The sequence below is a fragment of the Denticeps clupeoides genome, chromosome 19, assembly GCF_900700375.1.
Source record: "Denticeps clupeoides chromosome 19, fDenClu1.1, whole genome shotgun sequence".
Classification (NCBI taxonomy): Eukaryota; Metazoa; Chordata; class Actinopteri; order Clupeiformes; family Denticipitidae; genus Denticeps; species Denticeps clupeoides.
Genome location: NC_041725.1, coordinates 1,241,079 through 1,258,108, shown reverse-complemented (window position 1 = coordinate 1,258,108; position 17,030 = coordinate 1,241,079). Strand labels below are relative to the sequence as shown.

General features: G+C 44.2%; 1 protein-coding gene across 6 annotated transcripts in view; it reads right to left on the bottom strand.

The window, feature by feature from the left end:
* ecel1 (endothelin converting enzyme-like 1) overlaps nucleotides 1–17,030 on the bottom strand; it is a 41,235-nt gene that overhangs the window by 3,321 nt on the left and 20,884 nt on the right. For 5 of the 6 annotated variants that reach the window (XM_028962411.1, XM_028962410.1, XM_028962416.1 and 2 more), the window contains 6 exons: nucleotides 8,903–9,125; nucleotides 7,065–7,163; nucleotides 4,378–4,452; nucleotides 3,850–3,956; nucleotides 3,185–3,243; nucleotides 2,943–2,994 (listed from right to left, as the gene is read on the bottom strand). In XM_028962411.1, coding sequence (XP_028818244.1) covers nucleotides 2,943–2,994; nucleotides 3,185–3,243; nucleotides 3,850–3,956; nucleotides 4,378–4,452; nucleotides 7,065–7,163; nucleotides 8,903–9,125 — 615 coding nt within the window. The remainder of the gene's footprint in view (nucleotides 1–2,942; nucleotides 2,995–3,184; nucleotides 3,244–3,849; nucleotides 3,957–4,377; nucleotides 4,453–7,064; nucleotides 7,164–8,902; nucleotides 9,126–17,030) is intronic. The other variant, XM_028962413.1, reaches the window with a different exon arrangement.

The following is a 17,030-nucleotide window of genomic DNA, read 5'->3' as shown; positions in this document are numbered from 1 at the left end:
GACATTCATGGAATTCAGATAGTAGGACCAATCACCTGTCCTTCTCTTCCCATATTACTTTCTCACTTATTTCAGTTTTTCCTCAACATCACTTCACCCTGATCCCCACAGACATCAAAACCATCCCAACGCATCCCTCTGTTCAACGTTACAGTAACAATAGAGAGTAAGTTGAAGTTGAACTTGAAGTTGAGCTTTATTGTCATTTCAGCTATATGCATGTTAGACAATACATAGTGAAAAGAAATAATGTTACATACTGACAAACGTGTGTGACACAGACAAATTGGGCTACATAAAGTGCAAACAGAGGACACAGGCAGTGCAAGAATAACATTTAACAAAAAAATATGTAGACAAAAATGAGACAGACAGCGCTAAACAGGTGAAATGAATAATAATTGTGCAAAAAAGTTGCAAATTGTGCAAATATTGCTTTGCAAAATGGAACAGTGCAATTTTTTAATAGATAATATTAAAGATAAATAATCAAAATGGAACAGAATTAATAGATGATATTACAGACAGATAATCATACAATATAACAGAGCTAGTCGAGTGTGTGTGTGTGAGTCTGTCAGTCCAGAGGGGTGAGTGTTCAGGTGTCTGATGGCTTGTGGGATGAAGCTGTTGAAGAGTCTGGAAGTGAGGGCCCGAATGCTTTGGTACCTTTTTCCAGATGGTAGGAAGGAGAAGAGTGCATGTGAGGGGTGTGTAGAGTCCTTCACAATGTCAGTGGCATTCCTGATGCAGCGTGTGTGGTAAATGTCCATCATGGAGAAAAGAGAGACTCTCAGCTGTCCTCACTATCCACTGTAGGGTCTTGATATGGTGCAGTTCCCAAACTAGACAGTCATGCAGCTGGTCAGAGTGGGACATGGGCTTTCCTCAGCCTTCGCAGGAAGTAGTGATGCTACTGGGCTTTCTTGGCTGTTGAACTGATGTTGAGATTCCAGGAGAGGTTCTCCTCTAGATGAACACAGATGAACTTTGTGTTCTTGATGATCTCCACACAAGAACAGTCAATGTTCTGTGGAGAGTGGTGCCTCTGTTGTCTTCTGAAGTCAACAATCATCTCCTTCATTTTGTCCACATTCAGAAACAGATTGTTGACCGTACACCAGTCAGTCAGTCGATGCACCTCCTTTCTTCACACTGACTCATCGTTCTTGCTGATGAGACTCACCACGGTTGTGTCATCGGCGAACTTGATGATGTGGTTGGAGCTGTATAACGCTGCAGTCAGGGGTCAGCAGGGTGAACAGCATTGGACCAGTGCTCAATGTGGTGGTGCTGGAGATGCTGTTCCCAATCCGGACAGAGGTCTCTCAGTCAGGAAGTCCAAGATCCAGGCCCAGCAGGCTCAGCTGAGGAATGAGGGTGTTGAATGCTGTACCGAAGTTTATGACTAGCATTCTTGCATATGTGTCCTTATTGTCCAGGTGGGTGAGTTTCAGATGCAAGGTGGTGGCAGATGCATCGTCCGTGGAGTGGGGGTGGAGCGTTCGTGTCGAATCGTGGGTAGAAGTTATTCAGTGCATCTGGTAGGGAGGGGTCACTGTCACAGGCTTTAGTCCTGTAGTTTGTGACTGCCTGGATGCCCTGCCACATGCGCCGTGTGTCACCACTGTCCTGGAAGTGGCTGCACATGTGCACGCTTTGCAGCTCTAATGGCTCGAGACACTTTGGTCCTCGTTGATCTTAGGGCCACCTTGTCTGTCACCCTTCCTGAAGGCGGAGTCTTGAGCTTTGAGCATCAGGGCATTTGCTGATGTAGCTGTTGACTGATGTTGTGTACTCCTCCAAGTTGATGGTGTTGTCACCATTGGTTGCAGTCTCCCTAAACATTTGCCAGGCAGTGAATTCAAAACAGTTTTGAAGTGCAGAAATGTCTCCTGCCGGCCAGGTTCTCACCTGCTTCAGAGATGGTTTTGTGCACCTGACAAGCGGTCTGTCTGCTGGAATTAGCATAACAGTGATGTGGTCTGATGGTATGCACTTGTGACGTTAGTGTATACGAGATGCAGTGTGTTATCCTCTCTCGTCGCAAAGTCCACATGTTGATGGAATTTAGGGAGAACTGACTTGAGATTTGCATGGTTGAAAAGACTGAGGAGCCTACAGGTACATATGCAAGCATACCTATAAGAATCCTCAAGGCAATTTAGATTTCCCTTCTGATCATTCACTGCATTTTGTTAATTGATAAAAATGAACTATTAATAAATACAATAAAAAAATTTCTAAGCATTCCTAGTTTTTTCCCCAAATCTTTTTGCATGGTACCCTCTCTCTCTCTCTCTCTCTCTCTCTCTGTGTATACACCTAAATGCCACTGGCCTTTGTGAGCTACAAGTGAACATTGCATTGTAATTGCATTGGCTGTAAGCATTTTCTTACAACAAATCCCAGCAGTTCAACCGGCTGCCAGTAAGGGGGAGCAGAGCACAGCAAGTTCCTATTGTTTCCCTTTACATGCAGTTGAGGGTCAAACTGTTTCTATTGCACACATGCGAACCATTAAGCACCTCAAGCAGAGTAAGTAAACGTGGTAATCTGATTCTGAGATGAAGCCACCTTTTATTATATGCTCCTTGGTTACCAGCTATTAAATTTATCATGACTAATATTAATAACAAGTTATTATAATAATTTGGGGGTGGTGGCCTGCCGGTTCGAGTCCCGATCTGCCGAGGTGCCTCTGAGAAAAAGCACCGTCCCCACATCTTGTTATGGCTGCCCAATGCTCACCAATGGGTTAAAAGTATAGGACACATTTCATTGTGTGCTTTGTGTACTGTGCGGCAGTGTTTCACAATGACAATCACTTCACTTTCACTTATTTTTACTTATTATGGCTTCAGCTATGGTTTATAGTTTTACAGAACAAGAACAAAAAAATACCAAGATAATTTCCTACAAATTTATGCATAGATACTCACTGCGGGAAATCAGGATCATACAGAGTGGGCTGTAGTATTCCTGCTGGGAAGACTGGATGAAAAGGAAGGGGGAGGGGTGTATGTGGAAAAAGGTATGTTTATCATGATGACTGCTCATTTGCATTGATTTTTCAGACGAAAATTACATTTTCAGGCAGATGCTAGTAATGGTCAGTAGTGAGAGAGAGAAGACAAAGGATGTGAACGTGAGTGTATGTATAAATGTATTGGGGGAGGCTCACCCATCTGGTTCTTGTTGGGTAAATAATAAGCATTCAATGCCTGAGGAGGCAGCAGCCACCTGTGGACAAAACAACCAGCAGCATTTGTACATACAGTTGGTCTCATTTTCTGACATTATCACACACCCGGACACATAAACGCACACAAACACATGCACATTTTGTTTATGATTTTGGGGAACAAGCATCAAAAAGCAAAAAGTAAGGTTTCAACCTCTACAGGAAAAAAAATACATTCATAGGTCTGCATTGAAATACTTTTACACATGGTATCCTACTTATACCATGGACTTGTTAAAAATACACTATTAGCTGAAGGCATGTGTTTTGTTTGTTGAAACAAAATGCCACTGAAGGTGCTGCCCCAGCATCAGCATCAACCCAGCAGCCCTTGTAATAGATAAGCATGGCATATTCTCACTCCATTCCTAATCCAAATCATTGCCAGTGCCCTGCACTTCATTTCCCAACTGGGAATTTTCCATCTGATATTTTTGTGATCTTGTGATCATCTCCTTGGTTCAGTGCTTCACCTTAATGTACAAGTGCACTTATTTTCCATACAACCTGCACCAAATAAAATGGAATCACCTAAAATAGCACAGCTAAAATCTCACAGCTATAGGACCAACAGGAAAGCCGCATGATGAGGGTTGGTGACTTACGTGGTCTTGTCTACCTCTTTATGTATTTTCTTGACTGACAGTTTGATGTTGTACTTGATGCTGTTCAGAATGTTTTTAAAATAAGTCTTCTCATTCACATCAAACTGCTTCGGAAAGAGAGATTGCAGTTAACAAATGACAAATAAAAGTGTGCGGGTGTGCGCACCTTGCAAAAAGTTAAATTAAGGTGAGATTCGAGTAAGAATTTATTTTCTTCTTGAACATGAAAACCACTGACTACTGAAGTGAATAACATGAATAATAATTTTTATACAATGCCACAATTAGGGTTGGATATACCAGGCAGCAAATATTGATGTGTTGAAAAACGATGGTGTAAGGATCAGAGAGACTTTTACCAGGGACAAATTGTTAAAAGTCAGATCATTCAAGACACCATGTTATAGTACATAGCAATTAGTACTTTTAATGTTGTGGCCGATTTGTGTATATTGTCCTAATTTAATATTTCACTTTTGCGTTGAATTCACTTTCTGCATGTGTAAGAAATTCCGATTTGTGTCTCACCCCATATTCCTGGTCAATGAGCTCTGGTTTCAGCAGGAAGTCCGGATAGCCTGTCATCACCATCATGTGTTGCAACTGAGACAAAAACAACAAAGACAACAAAGGCCTCCTTTAAATGGCTAGGATATTCTGTAAATTATATGTTCCTGAAAAACAATACCAGGGTCCATAAATGTAAAAAGGCTCACCATAATGGTATACGAATTATGTACATCAATCATGTTCTTTAAATCAGGCAGTATCAATGTCTGCAGTTAGCACAAGGATCTCGGTTTTAAATCAGTAAATCAGAAATGTATAATTTTCTCTGTACAGTGTGCACCTAATCAGTTTCAAAATAAATACCATGAGCTTCCACAGCAATATCAGACATAAACGTGCATAACAATGAACCTTTTAAATAAAAAATGATATTTATCAATAATTTATAAATAAAATACCCTAAACTGTACAGTGTTCATGCATCTACAGGGGCATTTCCTTTGGAAAAAAAGCCCCTTGGGCTTTAAGGAGTTTAAGACCTTTCTTTATTGATGCAGCCTTGTTTGCACAAATTATTATCATGGTTCCTTGATTGAGTTTGCAATCAAGTATATTTACCAGCTGCTGGGTCACATGTAATAGTGTAATTCTCTTTTTCTGACTATATGATATCTGCAATAAAAGCAACATAATAAACCATACATACCGGACATACCCTAAATTAAACAGAGAATATCCCCGCAACTGCATGGCCTATTAGTATAATTTTATAATTTTAATAACACTCATGAAATTACTCCAGGGTGTAGGAATAAGCATATATGTCAACTGGGTCAGAGAAAATGAAGATGGATCACTGAAGAAAATTGAAAAAATAAGTGATTTGGCCATCTGAGAGAGGCTGTAGAAGTAATATTCCTCAAGTAACCCATAGTACTAAATAATAAACCTGCATCAAACATATTGCTATAAAAGAGAACAGGGAGCATTAGTAGAGAAATTTCCAAATGGAGACTTCAACCTATCAATTTGAGCATGTTGGTGACATTTTGGACAACATATATGCCATTTGTGATTTCTCAGGAACCAAACTATAAATAATTTTTTTACTTACTTAATCCAATTAATCACAACTGTTTTGGTTGGGACCGTTTTGAAAATATCACATCATATGTGATTCCATATCCCCGTTCAAAAGAACAACATGCAAAATAAACTGGCTAACTAAGAACAATATTTGTTGATTAAAAATGAGAAAAATAACAATAATCCTAAAATAAAAAATATTACAGTTGTATGAAAATAAACTATATACAATAGCAATAATCAATGGAATAAATTAACGTTATCAATATTGTTGAATCAGTTATAGAAGTGGGCACACACACTGGAGTGTAGGGGTGGTTTCACCCTATGGATGCCAGGACTATTGTCTGCCTAAACGTCTGCATACGAGAGATCCTCTACATCAGACAAAAATTCAACAGGACAAACTGCTGTCCAGAATATCCAGCGCCTCCTCAGTCATAAAAAGCATTTTTTTTGCTGCACCATCATGGTTCTTTTGGAATCTACAGAAACAGCAACGTCTGATGCATGTTGTGAGCGTTTTATCTGTAAATCTGGACAATATGCATTTGATCATATTGATTGATTTTTTTATTCATTTATGTGCATGCTTATGGAACTGTGCTTTAATAGTTTTGTGTGCCTTTAGTCAAGATTCTCCACATTAAGATGATATGCAATATGTATGGTATATTATGCTGCACACCTCAGTCACCTGAAGCCTTCTGTCCCCAAATCAGTTTCTGCCCTGTGCAAACTAGTACAACTAGTTTCCTGAAATATTTTCAGTAACACAACCTTTTATAAGAATTTCAAACGTTTAACAAAATTAAAGCTACAGCAATTTCCTTGATTTCTTGAAGGTGCTTTGTCTCACATGCATAATTTCTAAAAACAATAAACCGAGCTTATGACACATATCTAAATTGAAAGCTCATGTCTAAATTAAAAGCAAGACATCCACGGTGAAGATTCTTTTTAAGTGAATGCACCATTAACTTTACATAATTAACTTTGGGACAACATGTGCACACCCCCTAGTGTGCATATGTCAGGTTTCTGGACATGTGTTAGTTTTCTTTCTGAAAACAGTGCAAAGAGTCATTCATTTAGGGTTTAGGATTTCAATTTTTTTTTTTTTTTTTTTAAATATATAGTAAAATAATAATATCTGAAAAAGAGATATATTTTTTGGTCGTTTTAAACCAAATCAAAATAAGTATTGAATTTAACATAATCATACACATTTTTACCAATCACATAAAAAAAAATAATGACAGCTTTATGTATCTATTGTATTATTAATTATATTATTTCAGAATTATTGTTGTTTAAAACTATGCTCAGTGGAGAGGGAGGGCATGGGAGACACTTCTCAGAATTGGAAATGTGTTTCTTGAATTTGATATGCACCAGATAAGGGACTTTGCAATCTGGGTGAAGACTAAAATTTTGCAGGCTGTCACACACAGGAGGCAGAGCTGATTGCAGACGTTTTGTCTGATTGGTGTAATTTGGTCCCGACGATCAGCTTTTATTTATTTATTTCATGGTATTTAAATGGAAGCAGCAGAGCTGGTTGTTGTACGTTATAGGCAGTGATCAATTTGTAGTACTATTTGTTATGTGGTGTTTACCTTGGCCCTGGCTGCCTCCTTGGTCTGATCATCCATCCAGTCAAGCTCTTGCAACCTGAGATCCAAAGCGTGTTTAATGTTCACAACCAGCTCCTGCACCTGCACACAAACATACATGCTGCTTTGTATTACTATTCAGGGTGGGGTTGTCCCCCACAGACAGATTTAAGTTGGGTTGTTTGTGCCACAAGCATTTAAAGAAAAATTCTGAATTAATTTCTAATCTAGGTCCTGGGTCCCCACCGTGCACCCAACATTCTGGGATGGGCTCTAGCTTCCACATCCATATAGGATTCAGAGGTTATGGACACTGAATGCAAGTGAGTAATTACAGAAAGCATTAATCTTAACAATTAAAATTAATTTGCTGAAAAAAGCCCTAATATATAAAGTACAGGTCAAAGGTTTGGGCACACCTTCTCATTCAATGTTTTCTTTATTTTCATGACTATTTACATGGTAGATTCTCACTGAAGGCATCAAACTATGAATGAACACATGTGGAGTTATGTACTTAACAAAAAGTGGAGACCTGGCCTCCACAGTCACCAGACCTGAGCCCAATTGAGATGGTGTTGGGTGAGCTGGACCGCAGAGTGAAGGCAAATGGGCCTAAAAGCGCTAAACACCTCTGGGAACTCCTTCAAGACTGTTGGAAAACCATTTCAGGTGACGACCTCTTGAAGGTCATCGAGATAATGCCAAGAGTGCATAAAGCAGTAATCAGAGCAAAGGGTGGCTATTTTGAAGAAACTAGAATCTAAAATGTTTTCAGTTATTTCACCGTTTTTGGTTAAGTACATAACTCCACATGTATTCATTCATAGTTTTGATGCCTTCAGTGAGAATCTACCAATGTAAATGGTCATGAAAATAAAGAAACACATTGAATGAAAAGGTGTGTCCAAACTTTTGGCCTGTACTGTACACAACCAACAAAATGTTGCTTTGACTAAGTAGTTGAATATTGCATTAAACTTGACTGCAAATGCCAACTAGTTTAAATTAGATTACCAGTGACTTTAATCGTAATAGTCACTGCTAATCAACATTGCTCAATCATTTCAATATGCTCATGTTCGAGCCTAGGCTAACACCATTTCTGTTCAGGACACTACCTCTTTTGTGTAAACTCACAACCATCCCCATGGGAAGTATAATCAAGTGTTCATGCAAAAACAGCGCGCAACATTGAAATGCACAACAGAAGCCTTGGACATGGCATGACAAATCTAGAAAGTGCAACACTTCTTGAAAATTTATTGAATATTCACTTCACAGTTTTGAAGACAGCTAGAGGCAGCAGGAAATGTTACAAGGTAGCCAGATCATAATTCTCTGTGCTTGAAAAAAGACATTTATTTTTAAAATGATGTCCATGCATTTTACAAGATTTTCTATAGTACTGAGAGTGTTCTGCATTTGTGCAATTATGCCATGTAGTCACTGGCCACGCTTTAGGAAGTTCATCTCTGAGAAGTGATAAGGCCAAACAGCATCAGGAGATGCCGCACAGCATTATCTCTGGGTTCTTCATTGTCATTGTGGATTTATCCTTTCCTGGCAGTGTTTTTACTGATGACTCATGGGTGTTGGTTTCATGCTCCCCTGCCCTCTTACATCCAATAAAGCTTTTTTAGAACACCTATGTTCCAGGATGTTCAGAAATGCTCAGAATGTCTCCTTGACATTTTGAAATCATGTGCAAAAGTTGGTCATGAGACAAACACTCAGAGCAGCTCACCTGCTCAGTCCATCCTATAAATTGTAGTATAGCTAATTAGTGTTCCCTTTTCTGTTCATGCCATGAGGGTTTCAGTATTCTGAGATAGACAGACCTTTGTCCTGCTGTAGGAGGAGAAGTGCTGTTGGACAAACAGAGCACCAAGGGCCATGCCGAAGTGCTTGTTGGCCTGAGACAGGCAGAGGCGACCAAGCTCCAGCTGTTGCTCTGTCCCATCAATTTCACGTGAAAACTCATGAATTGTGCTGCGAAATGCTGTCGACAAGTTTTCACTCAGAGCAGCAACGACACGCCACAACATGTAGTTATGCAACACCCTGCAAGAGAAAAAAAGTTTTTCAGATGTAATTATGCAACAGTTTGTTTATACATTGTTTACCTGGAACATCTTGGCATATTATGACCTCCATTCTTAATTAGATAAATGAGGGATCATGCTGATAATGAGTGAGAGATTGTGTCCCTAAGTACCAACAAATGGCAAGACATCAGTTACCTGTGTGGTGGGGACAGTGCTTTTTTCAGTGGCACCTCGGTGGCACCTTGATGGATTGAGATTTAAACAGACAACCTTCTGATTACAGGGCCACTTCCTTAACTGCTAGGCCACCACTGCCCCCAGGATTTGTTATGTTACAGTTTTATTACAAAGTTGATTCAATTCAAATGTATTAAAAATATTAAAAATGGAGAAATTACATGTAAACAGCCTTTGCCATGAAACTCACAATTAAGCTGATGTAAATTTAAGTTTCCCCTGATCATCCTTTTGATCTTTCTGCAGCTTAATTGAAAGTGAAGCTGTTGTCAAGCACAGCACATGGTGTAAACAATGAAATGTGTCCTCTGCATTTAACCCATCACTTTAGTAAGCATGATTATTTTATGAATTTCTTTAATACTAAAATAGTCATGAATAGAGATAAGATTAAAAGCACAACAAATAGCTCCGCCGATATTTCTATGGAAAATAATATTGTCACATGATTCCATCATGTGACTAGGAGCAACACGGAAACGAGGTAACGTGTGCCCTATAAATTGACGAGAGAGCAGCTGCCGGCTGCTCGGTCATTGATTGACACCCGTCGTTAGACCTGGCTCAGCACCCCTCAAGCCAAGTAAGCTCGTTCCAGTTTGTCTGTAATCCCGAAACCTGATCTCCTTCCTGTCGCCCCGTTCTGTCCTGTCCTGTCTTTGTGCCTTAACGCGAACGACAACATCAGTGTGGTGTTGCGGCTCGCGCCGCCCTCGTTCGCAGAGTAACGCGGAGGAACTGACCTGCCTCCGTGCGTCCCGCCGCACCGAGGTCTCTCATCTCCTCCTACACGCCTCTCTCATTCTGGTCCCGGTTCGCGTGTCAGAATGACCGAGCCGAACAAAAACGCTTGATCGCCACCTGCTGGCACTCCCGAAAACTGCGGCCACCACTCCAACCCTGCACCGGACTCCCCGACCGCCTCTATTACCACCTCAGCCCACCGTCACTCCTACTATGTGTGCGTACTGTGCTTCCCCTTCACACCTCCGCCTGGCCTGCCCTATTCGGCCAGGAAACGGGAGTCCCAGCTGATCGGTACGGCACGGTCAGCTGAGTCAATTCCTCCACATCCGATGACGCCGACTTCCCGACTCACTCTTCCGGCCGTCCTGGAGTGGAACCAGCGAGTCATTTCCACCACCGCCTTTGTGGATTCCGGGGCGGCTGGAAACTTCATAGACCATTCGTTTGTCCGATTTCATCGCATTCCCCTGGAACTACTCATCAATCCCCTCACAGTCACCTCCGTGGATGGTCATCCGGTCTCCTCAGGACCGTACGGTCCCTCTGCAACTCCGGCTGGACTCCCATGTGGAGTTTCTGGTGACAAAGATTATCACCTCACCACTGCTCCTCGGGTTCCCCTGGCTGTCCCTACATGAACCCCATCTCTCCTGGTCGTCGGGCATGGTGTTGGAGTGGGGAGCGCACTGCCATCGCCATTGCCTTCTGCCACAACCCTCCCCGTCTGTCTCCACGAACCCAGATCCCGACTCGTCCAGTGTTAGACAACATCCCCTCCTGTTACCATGACCTAGCCACCGTCTTCAGTTCAGCCAAAGCTGCCCAGCTGCCTCCCCATCGGCCAGGCGACATGGCCATTGACCTGCTGCCGGGAACCACTCCCCCGAAAGGACATCTCTACTCCCTCTCGAAGGCAGAGCAATTGGCCATGGAGCGGTTTGTGGCAGAGGCGCTTCAAAACGGCACCATCCACCCATCGACCTCCCCGGCCGCGGCAGGGTTCTTCTTTGTGACCAAGAAGGATGGTGGCCTGCGACCGTGCGTGGACTATCGTGGGCTCAATAAAATCACAGTCAAAAATCTAACACCTTTACCCTTGACGCCCTCTCGGGAGCCAAATACTTTACGAAGCTGGATCTTAGGTCGGCCTACAACCTGATTCGTATCCGGGAGGGCGACGAGTGGAAAACCGCCTTCATCACCCCCACTGGTCATTTTGAATCCCTAGTCATTCCATTCAGTCTATGCAATGCACCCGCCCTCTTCCAGCAGTTCATCAATGATACTCTCCAGGACATGCTGGGACGGTGGGTGTATGCCTACCTGGACGACGTACTCATTTACTCACCCACTCTGGAATCCCATATTCAACATGTGAGAGCAGTACTAAAGGGATTGCTCGCCCACCGACTGTACTGTAAGCTGGAGAAATGCGCCTTCCACCAGCGCTCCACCACGTTCCTGGGTTTTACCATCTCGTCCCAGGGTGTGGCCATGGAGCCCTACCCACGACGCTGAAGCAACTGCAACGGTTTCTTGGGTTTGCAAATTTCTATCGTCGCTTGATCCGTGGCTACAGTACGGTCGCAGCACCCCTAACTGCTCTCACCAAACCTTCGTCACGTCCGTTCCACCTACCCCCGGAGGCCGTTCAAGCTTTTAAATCCTTGTGTCTGCAGTTCACCACCGCCCCCATCCTGCCCTCCCGTTTGTTGTAGAAGTGGACGCGTCAGAGGTGGGTGCTGGCGCTGTCCTCTCTCAACGCGGTCCGGACAGGAAATTGCACCCGTGTCACGTCAACACACCCCAGACTCACAACCATCCGACCCCGAACCCATTCTTCCTCCTCACTGCATCCTGGGCCCTCTCCGGTGGTCACTTGAGACCAAGGTCCGGGCCGCCCAGGTGTCCGACCTGGGCCCGACCAACACCCCACCCGGGTGCGTGTATGTCCCAAAGACCTGCCGGCCCGATGTACTGCAGTTGTGCCATTCCTCCGTGCTCTCCGGCCATCCAGAACGCCAATGGACCCTCTCTTTTATTCGCCGGGCATTCTGGTGGCCCTCGGTACGGCGGGACGTACAGGCCTATGTGGATGCCTGTGACGTCTGTGCCCGGGCCAAGACTCCAAATACTCCGACTGCTGGGCCCCTACGTCCTCTTCCCATTCCTCATCGCCCCTGGTCCCACCTCGCCTTGGACTCCGTCACCGGTCTTCCAGAAGACAATGGTATGACCCCCATCCTGACCATAGTGGATCGCTTCTCCAAGGCGGTCCACTTGGTCGCCCTGCCCGGCCTACCATCCTCTGCCACAACCGCTGACCTCGTGCTACAACATGTGGTCCGCCTTCATGGGTTCCCCCAAGACATCGTCTCCGATCGGGGACCCCAATTCGTCTCAGCTGTGTGGAAGGCGTTCTGTCGCCTTATTGGATCGACCTGCAGCCTCTCCTCTGGCTACCATCCCCAGACCAACGGCCAGGTGGAGAGGGCCAACCAACAGCTGGGACGATACCTGCGGTGTTTTGCATCGGAACATCAATGCACCTGGCCCGGATTTCTCCTTTGGGCGGAGCTGGCCAACAACCTGCAAGTCTCCTCCGTCACCGGTCATAGCCCCTTTGAAATCTGTCATGGATATCAACCCACACTCTTCTCTCACAAGGTGCCCGCAGGCAGGGTCCCCTCGGTCCATCAGCTAATCCGTGGTTGCCGAAGGGTCTGGAGATCGGCACGGTCGGCCCTCCTGGATGCCTCCCGAAGGATGTCTACCCAGCACGACCGCCGGCACCCTCGTCGACTGCACTTCCGAGTGGGACAGAGAGTGTGGCTGTCGACCCAAGACCTACGTCTCAGGACTGAGTCACACAAACTGTCCCCTCGATTCATCGGGCCATTCCGGATCCTCAGTCGGATCAACCCCCTCACATACCGTCTCCAACTCCCTCCGGCCATCCGTGTCCATCCGGTCTTCCATGTCAGTAAACTTAAGCCCTTTGTCCGATCCTCCCTTCATCCTCCGGCTCCAGATCCGCCACCGCCACGCATCGTCGACGGGGGACCGGCGTACTCAGTGGAATGCATTATTGCCTCTCGGCGCAGGGGTCGGGGGGTCCAGTATCTGGTACACTGGACCGGCTATGGGCCTGAGGAACGATCCTGGATCCCTAGTCGTTTCATCCTGGACCCCTCTCTGGTGACTGAGTACCGCCAGCATACCGCCTCCACTTCAGGGCCGTCGGGGGGAGTCATTGATTGACACCCGTCATCAGACCCGGCTCAGCACCCCTCAAGCCAAGTAAGCTCGTTCCAGTTTGTGTGTAATCCCGAAACCTGATCTCCTTCCTGTCGCCCCGTTCTGTCCTGTCCTTGTGCCTTAACGCGAACGACAACATCAGCATGGTGTTGCGGCTGGCGCCGCCCACGTTCGCAGAGTAACGCGGAGGAACTTACCTGCCTCTGTGCGTCCCGGCGCACCGAGGTCTCTCGTCTCCTCCTACACGCCTCTCTCATTCTGGTCCCGGTTCGCGTGTCAAATATTCAAATAGCTGACCACCGATTAGAATGCTTCAACCTTATTAAAGAACATGAATTAATTAAACTAATCTCGTCATCAAATCAATGTACTTGCACTTTGGATCCGATTCAAACAAGGTTCCTTAAGCAAGTAGCACCCGATATTATAAATTCTATCCTCAAAATTGTTAACTCGTCACTTAGCACCGGCCACGTACCAAGTTTGTTCAAGGTAGCAGTCATTAGACCCCTGATTAAAAAGCCTGATCTTGATCGCAGTCAGCTTTCAAATTTTAGACCGATATCTAACCTTCCGTTTATATCACAAATCTTAGAAAAAGTCGTAGCCCAGCAGCTGAGCGCATACCTAGACAGCAACAATATCCAGCAAGTATATCAATCGGGATTTAGACCTCATCATTGCACTGAGACAGAGCTGGTTAAAGTGGTTAATGACCTGCTGTTGGCCTCTGATCAGGGACGCATCTCGCTGCTTGTCCTGCTTGATCTGAGTGCAGCATTTGACACTATCGATCACACTATTCTCCTTGCCAGGATAGAGAATGTTATTGGGATTAAGGGAACCGCCCTTGAATGGTTCAGATCATATCTGACCAACCGATATCAGTTTGTGGACATCAATGGTATTTCGTCTTCACATAGTAAAGTAGAGTTGGTGTTCTACAAGGTTCTGTCCTAGGTCCTAGGTCCTTTAGGTGACGTCATCCGCAAACATGGTATTAGCTTTCATTGCTACGCTGACAACACACAGCTGTATCTGTCAGCAATGCCAGATCAAAGGCAGCTGAACAAAATAGAGAATTGTCTGAAGGACATTAGACAGTGGATGCTCACCAACTTTCTCCTGTTAAACCCTGACAAGACAGAAGCTCTTGTACTTCGGTCTCAAACAGCCAGACATAAGCTGGCTGACTACATCATAACACTGGATAGACTTTCTATGTCACCAAGTATTGAAGTAAAGGATCTAGGTGTCATCATTGATGCAGGTCTCTCATTCAATTTGCATGTACATAATGTCATTAGGATAGTATTCTTTCACCTTAGAAATATTACGAAAATCAGAAATATCATTTCAATGCATGATGCAGAAAAGTTGATTTATTACATCAAGGTTAGATTACTGCAATGCATTACTGTCTGGATGCTCTAGTAGGTGCATGAGTAAACTCCAGTTAGTACAGAATGCTGCAGCCAGAGTTCTAACTAGAACTAGGAAATTTGACCACATCACCCCAGTCTTACAATCACTGCACTGGTTACCCATCAAATTTAGGATTGACTACAAAATCCTACTTTTGACCTATAAAGCTCTAAATGGTCTCGCCCCGCAATACCTGAGTGAACTTTTAGTTCTTTACGACACGCCACGCCCCCTTCAATCAATGGGTGCAGGGTCATTACTGGTACCAAAAGTACAGAAGGTCACAGCTGGAAGCAGATCCTTCTCCTATAGAGCACCGCAGTTGTGGAACGGCTTGCCTGTCAGTGTCCGGGACTCAGGCACAGTCTCAGTGTTTAAATCCAATCTCAAAACTGGATCTCAAAAAATCAGTTTTCTCTGGCTTTTTGTTAAAGTCCTAGACACTCATTTCTCTTCACTTTGACGCAGTGTCAATTATAAAGTCCAGTTTATCACAGAGTCCCCCTGTTAGACACAGACAAAGTTAAATTCACCCTAGTTAGGCTGTCCTAGTTAGGGTACCGGGCCACTGTAGCACCAATATACTACTATCACCACATATTTCAGTATTGGTCGTACAGTGCCACCGTCTGCCGCTGCTTCTGAGGGTCACCACAGCCACCACCACCGTTACAACTACAGCTTCAGGGATCTTCAAGTGGACCAGTAGCATCATTATGGACACGTAATCTAGACCATGACACTGGACTACATTCTGGACTTCTGTAGGACTTATTATTATATGGTACAAATCATCACCAGTCCTGCACTGACACCATTTGCAGGCTCACTCTACCCTGGAAGGGGGTCCCTCTCTGTATCACTCCTTCCCAAGGTTTCTTCCTTTCATTTTTTTTCTCTCTCCTAGAGTTTTTTTTTCTGTGGAGTTTTTCCTTGGGTCAAGTGTGGGGGTGTCAACTGTAGGGCTTGTCAAAGCCCATTGAGACATACTGTATGTGATTTTGGGCTATATAAGAAATAAATGTTGTTGTTGTTGTTGTTGAGCAGTGGTAGCAGTGAGTGGAGACAGTACTTTGCTTTGGAAAGGCACACAGTTGACAGTTCATGTCAGAGCACAAACCAAGCATGAAGTCAAAATAATTGTCTGTAGACCTCCGAGACAGGATTGTCTCTAGGCACAAATCTGGAGAAGGTTACAGAAAATTTGTGCTGCTTGGGTCCCAATGAGTACAGTGGCCTCCATCAACCATACGTGGAAGAGTTTCAAAACCACCAGGACTCTTTCTAGAGCTGTCCGGCCACCTAAACTGTCAGAGCTCCAGAGGTTCTTTGTGGACAGTAGAAAACGTTCTAGAAGGACAACCATCTCTGCAGCAATTCACCAATCAGGCCTATATGGTACAGTGGACAGATGGAAGTCACTCCTTTGTAAAAAGCATATGGCCAAAAGGTACCTGAAGGACTCTCAGACAATGAGAAACAAAATTCTCTGCTCATCACCAGGCCAATACCATCCCTAAACTGAAGCATGGTGGTGTCAGCATCATGCTGTAGGGATGTTTTTCAGCTGCAGAAACTGGGAGACTAGTCAGGATAAAGGGAAAGATGACTTCAGGAATGTACAGAGACATCCTTGATGAAAACCTGCTCCAGAGCACTCTTCAACTGAGACTGGGGTGACAGTTCATCTTTCAGCAGGACAACGACCCTAACCACACAGCCAAGATATCAAAGGAGTGGTTTCAGGACAACTCCTATCCTTGAGTGGCCCAGCCAGAGCCCAGACTTGAATCCGATTGAACATCTTTGAGAGATCTTAAAATGGCTGTGCACCGACGCTTGATTCAACCTGATGGAGCTTGAGAGGTGCTGCACAGAGGAAACCACCAAACTGGCCAAGGATAGGTGTGCCAAGCTTGTGTCATCAAAAAGACTTGATACTGTAATTGCTGCCAAAGGTGTATTGACAAAGTATTGAGCAAAGGCTATAAATTCTTGAGCGCATGTGATTTCTCAGTTTTTTGTTACAACTGACAGAATAACGTGAATAATTCCTTTTCATTAGTTGTTGTGTTGCATTTTGCTCATCCATGATTTTGCATCTAGCAACAGCAAGTCTGTTCAAAGAAACTTTAGTTTAAAGAAATCAACTTTTATTTTATTATTTCACCAAAGCACAGATCTTGAGAAAATGCCTTGTGCTCATGGGAGCATAACTAATGGTATCAAGAAAACATGTTTGGTTTTAATGATA